A 14,838-nucleotide genomic window follows, 5' to 3' on the forward strand; every position below is an offset into this window, starting at 1 on the left:
TGACAAAATGAACATCTAGACATTCATGAATGAACCTGACCTGATGGTCAGGCTTGGCAACACTTTTCCTACCCTGCAGACACCACTCTGGCGAGGTCACGGAGGTTGAGTTTGACTGAGGCGGTGAGGATGTAGCTGGGGTCTAGAGCCAGCTCCATCTCCCCCTGGGACACCCAGTAGCCCTCCACCTCCACACACAGCCGGTTTGAGGGCGCCGGGATGGGCTGCAGAAAACATAAGAAAATACTTCACCTATTCAGAAATATCCTTGTGTACATAAAGTACGACATTTAAAGCATAGCTATTTCTCTGAAGGTCTCTGTGGTAGTGACGCGCTGCTAATTATGAAATAATTTTACTGAACTGAGTTTCACTTTAGAGCTTTATTTTTGTTTTTTTTTTCCAAATGAAAGTTAAAAATGTAACCACAGTCAGTACATCACATATGCAACTGCTGGCTTCAATACAAAATCAATGGTAGGGACTTCAAAAACCAATATTAGACAAAACCTAAATATTAGTATGTTTTTGTTGAATGTGAATGAAGTGCATTTTATTTACAGATTTTAACACAAATGCTGTTTTCTTAACAAATTATTTTCAGTTTCTTCTACTTTGCCCTTTGTTTAGTCTAAAAGTCAAAATTACTCTCACTGAAAAATCATCCTTCCTGCAGATGTTTCACATTTAAAGCCTGCCAGGAAAGGAAGACATCATACTCTTTCAGCTGCTGAATGTTCTTTCATATGAAACATCTATGGTGGAAGAGTCAAATTTTCAAAAAAAAAAAACAAACAAACAAACAGCTCAACAGTTAAACAAAGGGATTCATGCGGGATGCAGTATATGAAAACAGCATTTGTGTTAAAAGAGCACACTAGCAATAAAGGCCTGTCTCTAATATAAGCCTGTTACAGGCCTGTATCTCTGTGCGATTCAGGTAAATAAAGGCTCTGGACATTAGAGTTTGTACTAATTGCTTCTGTTTTTAAGGTAAGATAGTTCAACAGCTCAAATGCAAAATATCCAAGCATCCATTGGCACAAATAACATTTACTGCAAAAAAATGACAGCAGTTCAAAAGGAAGACGCTAGCTCTCAGAATGTCTTACTTGTTTGAGACACTTGGTGTTGCCTATCAGGATGTGCTGACACACCAGTTTCTGGACCACAGGGTGGGAACTTCTGTCTAGCTGAGTCAGGAAGCTCAGGCAGAAACCCTGCAACCATGAATCAGGGAGATGGTCAACTTGGAATGCATGCAGGTGATGGGATAGAAACAATGTTACAAGATAACAGCAAGTCAAAATAATTCAACCACAAAAACACTGAAATTATTGACACTTATTTTAGCACCTCTCTGTACTAACCCCTGAGGAAAAAGGCAACAATAACCAAAAACACTGGCATGTCTCAATATCACTCAAGGTAAATGAGCAGATGTTCTCCTCTTGGATTTCAGTGAACTGACCCTGGGTCAGTTCAGATCACGCATCTCTCAAGCCTCCTACCTCATAGAGTGAGCGCTGCACACTGATGCAGGGGTTTGCTGCCACGTACTTCAGTGCCCTGCACAGAGTACGCAGGCTGTATTGAGGTCTGTGGCCTGTCCCATCCACCAGATGTGAGTTGGCCTCCTTTCGTACTGCTAGGTAAAAACTGCACACAAACACAATTTACTGTCAAGGATTAAATCAGCATCCTGTTTGAGCCCACTGTGTATTCTGAAAAACGCAACAAAGTAGACATGAAGAGTGAGGAAGGAGTGAGGGTTCTGTTGGAGAGCTGCTGTTTGGAAGAGGATGGGAATGCATCATTTTTTTAAAACCATGTCTTGGTGTTGCCAAAAACTTATGCCTGGTCTTCAACTGTATAACAAACACAAAACAGAAATGCTATACAAATCACTGTATTACTAATGCACTAACCCACTCAAAATCAGGTTTAGTTTTCCTAAATAGAAAACTTATGACAGATAATGTAGCATTAGCATCTTTGTTAGTTTACTGCCATTTGACTTTCTCTACAATGATTCAGTTCTAGAATATATTTCTAAATTACACAAGTGTATAAATAACTGGAATTAGTGCCGTGTGGTTGTATGTCTCCACCAACCAGTCCAGTTGAGGTCTCAGAGATCTTGACCTTTGACTTTAGACCACCAAAATGTATTCATTCAAATTCAGTTCATCCTTCAGTCCCAGTGAACATTTATGCCAAATTTGCTTAAATTCCCTCAAGGCGTTCCTGAGATATCACATTCATGAGAATGGGACAGAGGTCACAGTGACCTTTGACCACCAGAATCTCATCAGTTCATCGTTGAGTCCAACTGAACATTTGTGTTCAGGCTTTACTGAGATATCTTGCTCACAATGGATGGACAACAGGAAAAGCCTTTGGCCACACACAGAGGCATACAAATGTACATTAAGATCTTTTTTACACTCAAAAAACATGCAGGAGCCATTTGTTATCTCAGCCCTGAGCAGTGTCTCTCAGGCTGCATAAAAATAAGGTGGATTTTTGGTTTAACTGTCTGCCAAGTGAAATTTTTACCTGATTTTACCTGTTGCAACATTATGTAAAGGCTAACCTTATGATGCCACTGATGACACTCCTGTGTAGATTCAAGCCCTTGAGGTAGTCTGAAACCAGAATCCGCAGATCCCCCTCATTCTCCAGCTCCTCCACATACAGTTCAGTAAACCTGGAGGACACATGCACACACACATACACACACACACACACACACACACACACACACACACACACACACCGCAGATTACACATGAAACATGAACCATTTCTTTTGCACATCACTATTAGATTGACTGTGACAAGAACTACAGTAACTGTTGCTCTGAATGATATCTCTCGACAAGTTCATTCTACTATTTTTACTATTTTTGAGTTCAGATTTGTCTGGGATGTATCTAATGAAAGGAGAAATGTATCATGCTGTGCTGAGGCATTTCTTTCCCTCTTTAACATCATAAGTTGTTCATGTGTCTTATTTCTCAGAAATCAAATACTAGCTCAGTACATTGAGCCTATGAAATTAAGAGTCTCACCTGTTCCTGAGGCCCAGAGGCAGGTTTCTCTTGCCCACATCAGTGGCTGGGTTCATGCAGGCAAAGAGCCTGAAGTCTGGGTGGCGTAACAGGGGCTCTATGATCAAAAAAAAACACAACAATAGTAGCAACAATGCCAAGGAATATAAAAAACAGTTCTAAATGGCTAATGATCGAAATGACACTAATAAAAATCTGCCAATCTGTGTTATTTTTGCAGGTCATGTTAGCACGGTTAGAAGTTTAGCAGAACTAGTTGACACCTCTTAACTTAATTCCTGTCCATATGTTGAAGTGTCCTTGGGCAAGACACTGAAGCCCAAACAGTTCCCAGCTTGCAGAAAAAACCTTGTCAAGCACTTTGGATAAAAGCGTGTTATAAATGTAGTGTGTCTGTAGTACAGCAAGGCCAACGGAGCAGCAAGAAACGATCCAGCTGTGTCATGATTTACCTCCCACTTAAACTTTCAGTCAAGTTCTGTCATATGCACAACAATTCCAGTGAAGAAGTAGCTGGCAGTCAAACTCTTGTTCTTGTTCATTCATATCATATCAATATTTCTTAATATGTCAGAATCAGGACTACAAGGAGCTACACGTGTGACTTTTAATGTGTCGAACATGCATTTAATCAACATTTCATCTCACGTCATCTACAGGTTGTGAACATTATTTTGACTGCCACTAAAAAGTGTGTCGACCAACAAAAAGCACAGAGCTCAACCGAATCTACAGATGTTAAAAATGGAATCTAGGTGCATTCAACACAGAACTGTGAAGGATTTGGATTTGATAAGCAGACAAAGTACTGAGTTCAGATTCAATAAAATGCTGTCAAAGACCAACCCTATTGTAAGGGTGACAGCAGTCCTCACCAGTGTCTCCACGGTCCAGAAGCACCAGAGATCCAGCACTGCCCTCCAGAAGTCCACTCAAACACTCCAGGGTCTCTGCTGCTGCCAGGTTGATCTCATCCAGCAGGATCCACTGGCCCTTCTTTACTGCCTGAGCTAACGTTCCCTACAGAGGAATACACAGAGGTGACAGCTGTTCCACTCAGGATATACTGCACAGAAAGAAATCTCAGGTCACAAACTCGTGTACGAGACCTGTTTTGCCTTTTTGCCAGTATTTAACAGTAACAGTACAGACAGTGAGCGGGGGCGGGTACGACAGCAAAAAGAACAGTGGGTGTTGAGGTTATGTGCTATGTGCCTTAACCATTAAACTATGAGGGCACCCTTTAAAGAGCTGTTTTTAAAGGTCTTTACCTCCACAAAGGCGAAGACCATGGCGGTCTCACAGGCTCGGATCTGTTGCTGGGTCTGGCTCAGCTTGGCAGCCAACGCCTCCCACTGCTCCTGCAGCACGGCAGCTGCACAAACACACAAGACAGATTCGTCTTTCAATGTGCTACAGTGGCCAGTATACTCACTGTTTACTCCTTCTAGTTCACTACCATTTGATTTCTCCTGCAGCTCCTTGGTGAGGGCAGACTTGCAGACGTGGTCCATGAGTTTAAGCAGATCCTGCCAGCGCTTTCCCCTGAAGCAGGTCTGCACGTGACCCAGGAACGTCAGGTTCTGCTTCCGCGAGTACGTCTGGGAGAACAGGTCCTCAAAGGCCTCCCGCAGGGGGAGCAAGATCTGCTTGTGGTCAACGGGCTTGTACCTGCATTAGACAGATGCATGGCAGATACATTATATCAAAGCGAATGGCGTCGATACAGGATATGTGACCTGTGGCATTTTCTTCTAAATGCACAGTTGCATACATTTGCTCTTTCTCACCTAAATAAATGTGTGTTCTTGGGCCCTAGCATGAATTTTAATGAGCAGAGTAATGTTAAACCGAGGAGTGGGAGGAGGCATAATATAAGGTTTACTGCAAACATGATCTTAGATGCTCTTTGCTGCAACTTTTTGTAGTGTGAAGAAAGGTGCTGGTTCTTGCGCAGTAGATACAGTACATGCAGAGTTGCATGTTGTTCCTGTCTGTCATTGGTTGCTTAGCTCATCACTAGCACAGAGGTAAACGACTCACCCACGCCCAGAGACTGAAAGGATATAATGGTTGGAATGTTCACTGCGGCTGCTTTCCTTAATTCCCTTCATCGTTTGTCGGCTCATTTTTTGAAGACTTTGGTGGAATATGACAGCATGTTTAATAGATGCTGCTCTTTTGCAAGAGGGCTCCTCTGTCACATCATAAATAGTTTTCATCCATCAAAGTAACAGATGGTATTTGATATTGTACAGGCATTAAATTTCCAAGCGATGGAAAACATGTTTATTTTAATTCAGACAATCTGCGTGTCACTCACCCTCCAAGCAGGTCGGCAGTGTCACTCTGCTGGTTCATGTTCACAACCCGCAACCTGTGTCCTGGATTGAACACACAACAGGGAATATTTGAATCAGGAGTGGTATGGACAGCAGATGACGACCCGCTCTACCTGCTGAGCCACAGCCTCGCTAGGTTCCTGAGCTCACCTGTGACTCTGGCCAAATGTTGTACAGTGGAGGTCTTTCCAGTTCCTGTCTCTCCCACCAGAAGAACAGGCTCCCCTTTGTTTACACACACTGCCAGCTGTTCCAGCAGCACAGCAGAGGGACGTGTGGCAGCAAATGTCTGGTTGTCCCTGTCAAAAAAAAAAAAAAAAGTCATAGTCAAGCCCCCTCAACTGTAAAACGTGTGTTACTTTAACATGCCTGAAGGTTAAAATACTTTTTAAAAATCCTATAAGGTTACACTTCTAAAGGTAAATGAAAGCACATTATTTTGTAATTTAAAGCAACAATGCTGTTTTCGCAAGCTACTATAAAAAGTCACACTTTGTTTTCAGTCCAAACTTTGACACCCATTCACATTGACTTTGTGAAAGAATCAATGTGAATATTTGGGCACGTCCTGATGGCCAAGCCATTAGATGGGTTTGTTTACCATAATGCAGTTTGAAATCAATTCAATGTTTATTCAATTTACCAGCAGGGGGTCTATTTGGTTCTATCAGAAGGTGAACATTGGCACAACAACATTGTCCCACTTACACACTCAGCAGCACGGCCTCAGTCTGCTTTCGAGCCAGAGTCACTCTGCCCACAGAGGCCTCCAGCTCAGTCAGCATGATGCCAGGCTGGTACATGTGGCAGAAGTGCTGGGCCTAGAAACAAACAGACGCCACGGACCAAAATCACAACAGCCTTTATGTCATGTAAAAGAGGAAGATTTTTTCCCATATTGATTAAAGTGACTCTTAAATTCTAACTGGTTCATATTGTCTTCATGTGGCATCATATTAATGCCAAAATTTTTTCCCAATGAGTCAAATTTGTTGGGGGGAGCTTTGTATAAGGTCCCCCAAACACAGATGTTGGTCAGAGGCTTGTCAAATACCTTCTCTTTGGAGATGTTGAGCTTGCTTCCAATGATCTCGGCCATTCGCAGTCGACTCTCTGGACGAGACAGCATGGCTGTGAAGCAGTCGAGAGCCTGACACCATGAAAAGGCAGCAGTCAATAAATATAGGACACGCTGAATCACCACAACATACCAACAGTTTCATACACGGGCTTGAACGAAAAATGCATTTTCACTTTCAAATTTAGGAGCGGGCATGAGCAGTACAGTACTAAATAGACTATATGTGGGAAAACTACCCCTTGATTTGGTTACTTTGGCACAAATCTAACCCACTAACCTCTTGGAAGACATGTTGTGCTGTGGCTGATGAAGCGTTATCAAAGTTCACGTTGATCCGCTCACACCATTTCAGTAGGTCCCTGTGGAATCACAATGAAGATGCATCAAGAAAAGGTAATGAAATGAAGATGACCATAACTACATTATTTAATCCTTTTGGATGACAAAGAGATGGGATGTAATTCCTGAATAAAAAGCTAGCTGCAGAGTGACAGACACTCAACTACAGTCCCTGAATCAGCTTGTTATTCTGGTAGATCATATTGTCTCAGGGGGATAAGAATGATTAGAGACGACTGAATCAAAGTTCTACATAGAGAGCAGACCAATCAGAAGATTTAGATAAAATGAACATTTAATGATCCCAGAAGAGAAAGTTGTTATCATCACTAGCAGCGGGACAGGCCTGTAATAGAATATAGGGATGGGTGAAACTATCAGTAAACATAAAGAAGCACGAGTGTTGACCTAAAGTAAATGCATCTTCTTCAATAGCATGAACCCCAATGACCTACACCATGACATGAGCATCACAGGCTGAGCTATAAAGTTAATTACATTGATCCATGAAAAGCATATGTACTATTGAAGTGCAGAGCATGGAAACTGCCAACACTTCCAACTCATTGATTTATGGTTGAATCTTCACCAGCACACTTTGTATGAACCGCACTGAAAGCATATGGAAAACTCAGAAAGCACAGGGCAGATGAGGAAGGTCTCTCAGCCAGGACATGCATAAAAAGCTGTTACCTAATGAGAACGCCCCAGTGCGACCTGTAGAATATGTGATTCCAGCCCCTCGTCCAGAGGACATTCCAATCAATAATCTATCGAACACAGCAGTAGCTAGTGGAAAGCTAATTAAAGTCATGGAGGCTGCCGCTGCAGACTAGCTGGTGGTTTTGATTGGGCGGAATCTGACTGATGTAAGGCCAAAGGGGGGTAAAGCTTTCTATGTGTGCCCCCACTGACGATGCCTGTCAGGATAAAGGGCAGCTGGGAGTTATGGTGCAGAGGACAGATACTGTGTGACAAATGGTTGTTATATCAAGATCAGGTAAATGGCACATGGTCCAGTATGTCCTGTATACCTAACAGCGTGGGAGGAATGAAAGCACATGACCAGAATGAAGGAAAATGAGGCAGTTTGTTAGTTAATCATTCGTGATTAAATTGAGTCAAATTCTTGTTGATTCTTGCCGTAGATCATGTGGCTGAAGTGAAATACACACAATTCTCCCACTTTTTCCTGGTTATCAGTGATGCTATGAACTTAGATGATGACTTTTGTGGAATCAATCAGTTCAGCAGTTTGAATTAACGAACTTTTGCAGTACTGACACAACTACAATAGAACTTTTTGTTCATGATTGCAGCAAAGTGTGTCTGAACTTCGATTGAATGGCTCTGGCTGGAGTCTTAAGCTATTCAGCCTGTGAAAACAGTTACATAATTCTTTGTTAAGGCTGACTTTAAAGAAAGGGAAGGTCTAATAAAGGCACAACTGAGGTGCATTGGGGGAACTGAAGGATCCAGCGTTTTTGAAGTTGTCTCATTACAGAGACTGAAAGTCAGGATAGATCAGCCTCTGCTGCACCAACGGAAAGAAACTTGGTAGAAACTAGATAGTGACAGTAGAGAAGGCTGGGGTGAGCCATGCCCTCTTCATGCTGTCACTGCACCGCATCAATGCATTTGCTCGCTCATATGTTCCACTGATATTGACCAAATACTACATTAAAATTTGGCCAAACATGTTGTTCCTGGCAACAATGATGGAGGTTTCTCCCCAACTGCAACTACAGGAACATAGTCACTTTTCCTACAATGTAATAGGTTGAGTATTCACTCTACTTTAAGTAATAAAATAATAATAATAATAAAAGTAATAAAACTCGATTAATGAATGAAATGAATGATCATGGTCTATATGAGGTTTCAGTGTGGCTTTTCATTTGTAACTGCAAATCTAAGTGCTATACAGCGTAGTTTGCTGGCCACACCAGATATATATGTTCAGCAAAGAACAGCAGGATGTGATTGCTCAGTGGAATGTCTTACCTGAAATCACTGTCTCAGCATAAAACATCACTTTCTTTAATGAAAAGACCAGAAAAAGCAGAGTAAAGGGAGCGCAGAGAGAGCAGTGAGCTGGACCTCACCTCAGTGACAGGGCTCTCCCCTCCAGCGGTGTGCTTTTGTCCTCACACTTGTGCTGCTGGCTGCCATCAGGGGACTGGACGCTGCTTGTGTCCATGTCAGAGTGTCTCTCCCCTGTGAGCTGGCAGTAGATATCCAGGAGACGTTCTGACACCACCGTTAGCCGAGGATACCTGCTGGTGAGCACCTACACACAGAGGCAGCGGGTAAAATAAAATACATGAGGGTATTCTGGAAGAATACTCTAAGCTCTAAGCACTAACACAAATAACACTTAACAGGTTCAACAAAACAAAAAACAACAGAGGCGTGAGAGGTGGTCTGTCAGTGGAAGTGACATCACCTGTGCGGGAGAAGAGTAGGTGTGTGCGGCTTTAAAGCCAACAACACTCACCTTCTTCAGCTCTTCTCGGGTCATGTTGCCCATTTGCAGCTTGGTCCAGTACTTGTCCAGCAGCGCTGCGTGAGAGTTCTGTGGTTTGTACCAACTGCCACTGCTGTAGTACATCCTGCAATACACAAGCATGCTCATGTTCGACAACTGCTGTACCTCTCCAATGCACAGCCGGACAGTCATGCCCACTTCCTGCAGTGATTGGCCGGGTACGTGGAGGTGTCCCTGTAGGCTGGGTTTAAGTTTTCTCTTTTTATTGATCACAGAACTGCTTCTGTGACTGTCTGTGTGTACAGCTGAGTGTGTGCTGCTGTCGCTAAATATATGATTCACTGCACCTCATGCAAGGGCAATTTCTTATCCTAAACCTCTCGTAGAATTCCAAGTATTTCTAGTACAACCCCAATTGTTTGAAGCTTACTGAGACCTGAACAATGCAAGAGAATCAGAGGGGCTGAATATAAGCTGGCTGGTATCTGTGAGTGGGATGTGCATGTAGCTTCAACGTCAAGAGCATGACTTCGTTCATATGAGATCTTGACATGTTCAGACTGTGAGGGGACACGTCCAAACAGTGACAGATGAGACAACCATTTCCAAAAGAGTTGGGATGCTGTGTAAAATGTAAATAGAGATAGAATGTGATGATTTGCAAAACATGAAAACCCCATATTTTATTGAAAATAGCACAAAGACAACATATCAAATGTTGAAACAGGAATTTCACTGTTTTCTGAAAATTCTATCCTCATTTAGAATTTGATGCCAGCAACAAGTTTCCAAAAAGCTGCGACAGGGTCCTGTTTACCACTCTGCTGCACCACCTCTTCTTTTAACATTACTATTTGCCAGTGCAGTGCAGTTGCCACTGTCCAAAACCTTTTGAATCATGCTGCTGGCATCAAATTCTAAATGAGGATACAATTTTTAAAAACACAATGAAATGTAGTAGTTTCAACATTTGATATGTTGTCTTTGTTCTATTATCAATGAAATATGGGGTTTCAGTGTCTTGCAAATCCTCACATTCGGTTTCTATTTGCGTTTTACACAGCGTCCCACCTTTTTTGGAAATAGGGTTGTGAAACTGGGGCAGCCAAGCTGCTGTTGCAGAACTACATTTAGAATGAAATGATATTTTTACCGTCTTGTTGCAAAAAACTGAAATCCAGGAGCAACATCGATGCAATCCTCCCGTCCTGGAATCATCAGCTTTTTATTCTCCATCAAAGGCAGGAGCACAGATATCTAAGAAAGAACATTTCAGTCCAGTTGTGGTTAGTGGACATGATACGTTCACAACTAACAGGTCAAACATTAAAAGGGTTTATAAGTAAAAATATTCTCTTTGTTAAGGATCTATTCAGAAACTCTAAGCTAAAGGTTAAAGTGTATTGTGTGTGAACTGAAAATATTCATGTCTTATTCTATACTGTTCTCAACAAGTCTTCCCTCACCACATCCAGAGGTGCGTGGTCAATGTCTTCCAAGAGGATCCACTGGCCCTTAGATACAGCTTGTGTCAGTGTTCCTGGCTGCCACACAAACTTCCCCGGTATGTCAGTACAACGGTACATCCCTAGCAACATCTGTGAAACAAACAAAACACATTCACTCATTTTCCGTCATCCATCTAAGCTCCACTGATGTTAAAGGGATACCCAGTGGTTTAGTACTGCACTTCCATAGCAGTGGGGGACTCAGAAACACAGTATTCAAAAAAACTGAAGGAGCAGAAGCTTGAATATCCTCACTTTTAGGCCTTAGTACAGGCCACGTTTCAAAAACACTAGATGCTCCCAGGATGTGACTCCATGGTGCCTTTAATTAGACTGTCTCTACCTCCTAAATGTCCACATCTGCAGTTTGTAATGCTAGGACTACAACCCAGGCAGACGTTGATATGATGATAGTGATGCCAGACTTCGGAAAGCTCTGTCAGAGCCATTATGTGAGGACTTTATGTGACCGTGTTCATCGGCTGAGTAGCTCCTCTTGACGAGTAAACTGAATTTTATGTGTATAATTAGTGGAGTGGCCCTTTAAGTTTAGACTGATTCCATGCGCCTCTCACCTTGCTGTCAGTTTGATCCCCAAGCTGGACTTTGAGGATCTCTGTGGCTTTTGTATGTCCTGTGACAGCAGCCATAAACTCCACCAGGGCAGTTTTACCACATCCAATAGGACCCTCGAGCAGCGCAGGCTTTTGGGAGGCCACAGCCAGTGCCAGCCTTCTCACATTACGGCAGGTTGAGTCCACCAGGACCAGATCTTTTTGGTTCATCTGCAAATAGAGAGCAGCATTAGGACCAAAAAGGTCATGAGCAGAGACTATTTTATGCGGCAAACCAAAGAGTGCATGCCTGTTCAGCCTGTCTTGGAATGATCCTGGGTAGGACAACACCACAGACTGCCACAACGTTCTGGGACAGGTCCTCTGACACCACCTGGCCCCTTGTAAACTTATGAGCTTTCTCCTGGCGCCACATCACAGAGCCTTGATTGGTTAACACTAGGGCTTTCTCGACCTCCAGCTGCTGAGTTTCTTCCAAAGCTCTGAAAAAGGAATGAAGAAAGGACATGATTTTTGGTTCTCTACCAATTTCAAGGTGACCAAATGTTGGAATCGTACACTGAGAACTATTTTTTCTTATTGTTTATTCATTCCACAAACAGAAGCATTAAACAGAATATGTCAACAATCACACATATATTGAAATATACTGAAAATGTGCTGTTTCCATTAGGGACAGGCTTCAAGAATAGCACTGACACTAAAGGTTGTCCATAGCACTTGGTGCTGGATATGATCATAGATACAGAAAGGAAAAACAGAAGGTACGTACTTGATTTTCATGTGCAGGATCTCATCACTTGTGAGAACCTTTCTCAGGAAGATGGTTTTCTGATTATCAGTCATATGAGACACCAGTGCTAAACACTGAGCAGTGTACCTGTTAGAGACAGTAAAGGGGATGAAACACATTACTGAGCTGATCTACAGGCACAAAACTATTAAGAATCGTTTTGGATTTCTACCAATGGGACAACTGTGGTTACGGATTTGTTTCCCTGTACGGTTCATGAGGCCTTTTTGGGTTTCAAGAGGAAGGTACTTACCCTCGAACCATGACATCACTGGTGAGCAGCTGTGATACGCAGGGACTCCAGTCCCAGAGAATTCGAAACTTGGCACAATCACTGTGGAGGAAACGGAGGGTGGCACCCATGAGGTCACGCAGCTTCATCCTCCTGGGGCCATACTGAACCGCTGATGACTCTTCACTGCTGAAGAAGAGCCTCTGAAACACTGGGGGGGCATCGTTGAAGTACCTCGCAGCAAACCTTATGGACAGACGTAGAAAATTAGCCATGGTGGAACATAGCCTGCATCATGTCTGTTTGAGTGCATGACGATTCAGTATTTTTGAAGCTTACTCAGAACTAAAAGTCAAGATGTTTCAGCTTCATTTTCACTGATCTAGATCGTCTACATCTAATTTTTCGTTCTTTTTTTTTTCTTTCTTTTTACAGATATTGAACTGGTCATTCATACCATGGGCTCTATGTTAGGAGGTGCTTGGAAGACCCGTAACTCAAGGCTGGATGAGCAACTGGATCAAAGCGGGCAACTGCGACCAGACCTCAGACCCTCAAGGGTCCCAAGAGCCCCATGTTCACTGTGTTTGTACCATAAAATCATGACATCACCTGAACAGATAAGAGTCCTGCATTATCAGTTAAAGGAGTAGTTCAACATTTTTAGAAGCACGCTTGCACTGATGAGAAGGTGGATATCAGTCTCTGTGTCTGTGTGTTCAGTACAGAGTGGGACTCAGGACACTGGACGTTAGCCTAGCTTAACATAAAGACTGGCAGGCAGAAACAGCGAGCCTGACTCTGTCCAAAGTTCAAAACTCCAAAGCTCATGTTGTATCTCATTTAGTTAATTCCCACACAAAGAGGAATGTAAAAACAACAACTTGAACTTTCATTTAAACAATTTGAACTTGATGAAGTAGAAATCTTTCCAACAAACAACCCCCTTAAAACAAAGAATTGTCATCTTTATGTTTCTGTACTATGCTAGTCCAACCATGACTCCATCTCTGTACTTATCACAAAAAAATGAAATTATATCCAATCTTCTCATTTCACTCTGGGAATTAAATTAAATAAATGTATTTTAGAAATGCTGAACTATACTTTTAACCTTGATGTTCTGCGCAAACGAATGATTGTAATACCTTCATTACCTGAAAATTTATTTCACTAACACCCGATTTTTGCTCAAGGGCCCCCAATCAACTTAATCCAGCCATGTGTCCTGATGCAGTACCTCAGGGCAGCACCAGCAGCTTTACAAGCTGGGATGAAGAGGAGACATTTTCCTTGCTGTCTGTGAAAAGAACAGAGTACACTTACGCCTGTGCATCAGGACTGATGCCAAGGAGTTTGCTGAGGGCCACACACAGGCGCTCATGGAGGTCATGGTTGATCCTGCCACCAGCTTTGACCCTCTCTGCATTCCGCTCCAAAAGGTCCAAAACCAGTGGTCGTAGATGTCGAGCAATCAGCAAAGTGTAATCCTTCTCCAACAGCAGCTGAGTCAAACACTCCAGAATACACTGCCTGTCGTGCTGGCTCCATATCTGAGGGGAGATCATATGGCAGAAAGTTCCCAATTGATATATTGATTGGTTGACATAATAGCCACACATAAATCAATATTTCTGCTAAATATTTACATTCTAGGAATCATAAAGGCAGTAGAGTTGTTTTAATGATACACAGTGCACAAAAATTCTGTCATTTGTACAGTGACTCCTGACATGTGAAGGGAATGTTGCTGCATGCTGCACACAGGATACGTTTTGAGTCACAGTGTGAAAATAAAACACTCCGAACGCATTTCTTCTATTCATACAAGCTGGAAATAAACATATCTTACCTGTTTTGAAAGATACTGGCTTAGTTCGTTGTGACTTTTGTCAATATGTCTGGATATGGTGCCCAGTGATGACAGGCTCAATTCTAAATTTTCCATCGTATCATTTGTCGCCTGTGGAGGAGCGATCTACAACGAAAACTAACTCGCGTGGTATATGAGTAAGTCTCCTGATTTACTGTTATTAAACCAAACTGTGAGGTTCATCACGCGCTTGCCTGTCTGAGGTTGTATCACAACACACAAGCACGTTCCCGTCACTGGTGTTAAGATCCTGTCCACATGTGAGTGAAGCAGAAATCCTTCCGGGTCGGAGCTGGATTCCGTCGCGGTGAGATGACGCAACTGGACGGTGACGCCGGTACAGTGGAGCTCTCACCAGCGACTGCCAACAGCTTTCGCTCGAGCGAACTCCCAGATCTGCTGCTATTTTAATGCTTTCGTGTATGTCAGTTAGTTGTGGTGGAATATGAACCAGTGGAGAAGACCATAAGTCGCGGAACCATTGCTATCATTTAGCGGTTGGCTCCCTTTTCAAGAATATTTGTGAAGCCGAG

The 14,838-nt window shown here is 42.7% G+C and overlaps 1 protein-coding gene across 1 annotated transcript in view; it reads right to left on the minus strand.

Annotated features, from left to right (window-relative positions):
• The window catches only part of mdn1 (midasin AAA ATPase 1), a 59,065-nt gene extending 44,544 nt beyond the window's left edge, over positions 1-14,521 (minus strand). The window contains exons 1-23 of the mRNA XM_070987059.1: positions 14,285-14,521; positions 13,759-13,985; positions 12,454-12,678; positions 12,180-12,287; positions 11,697-11,889; positions 11,408-11,617; positions 10,791-10,922; positions 10,478-10,581; positions 9,334-9,448; positions 8,942-9,126; positions 6,775-6,856; positions 6,471-6,566; positions 6,125-6,237; positions 5,567-5,715; positions 5,398-5,458; positions 4,534-4,745; positions 4,346-4,449; positions 3,950-4,094; positions 3,075-3,171; positions 2,597-2,710; positions 1,512-1,659; positions 1,113-1,220; positions 73-224 (exon numbers count right to left, since the gene is read on the minus strand). Coding sequence (XP_070843160.1) covers positions 73-224; positions 1,113-1,220; positions 1,512-1,659; positions 2,597-2,710; positions 3,075-3,171; positions 3,950-4,094; positions 4,346-4,449; positions 4,534-4,745; positions 5,398-5,458; positions 5,567-5,715; positions 6,125-6,237; positions 6,471-6,566; positions 6,775-6,856; positions 8,942-9,126; positions 9,334-9,448; positions 10,478-10,581; positions 10,791-10,922; positions 11,408-11,617; positions 11,697-11,889; positions 12,180-12,287; positions 12,454-12,678; positions 13,759-13,985; positions 14,285-14,380 — 3,176 coding nt within the window. The 5' untranslated portion in view covers positions 14,381-14,521. The remainder of the gene's footprint in view (positions 1-72; positions 225-1,112; positions 1,221-1,511; positions 1,660-2,596; positions 2,711-3,074; positions 3,172-3,949; positions 4,095-4,345; positions 4,450-4,533; positions 4,746-5,397; positions 5,459-5,566; positions 5,716-6,124; positions 6,238-6,470; positions 6,567-6,774; positions 6,857-8,941; positions 9,127-9,333; positions 9,449-10,477; positions 10,582-10,790; positions 10,923-11,407; positions 11,618-11,696; positions 11,890-12,179; positions 12,288-12,453; positions 12,679-13,758; positions 13,986-14,284) is intronic.
• Between the last annotated feature and the right edge of the window lie 317 nt (positions 14,522-14,838).

The sequence above is a fragment of the Chaetodon trifascialis genome, chromosome 19 (assembly GCF_039877785.1).
Source record: "Chaetodon trifascialis isolate fChaTrf1 chromosome 19, fChaTrf1.hap1, whole genome shotgun sequence".
Classification (NCBI taxonomy): domain Eukaryota; kingdom Metazoa; phylum Chordata; class Actinopteri; order Chaetodontiformes; family Chaetodontidae; genus Chaetodon; species Chaetodon trifascialis.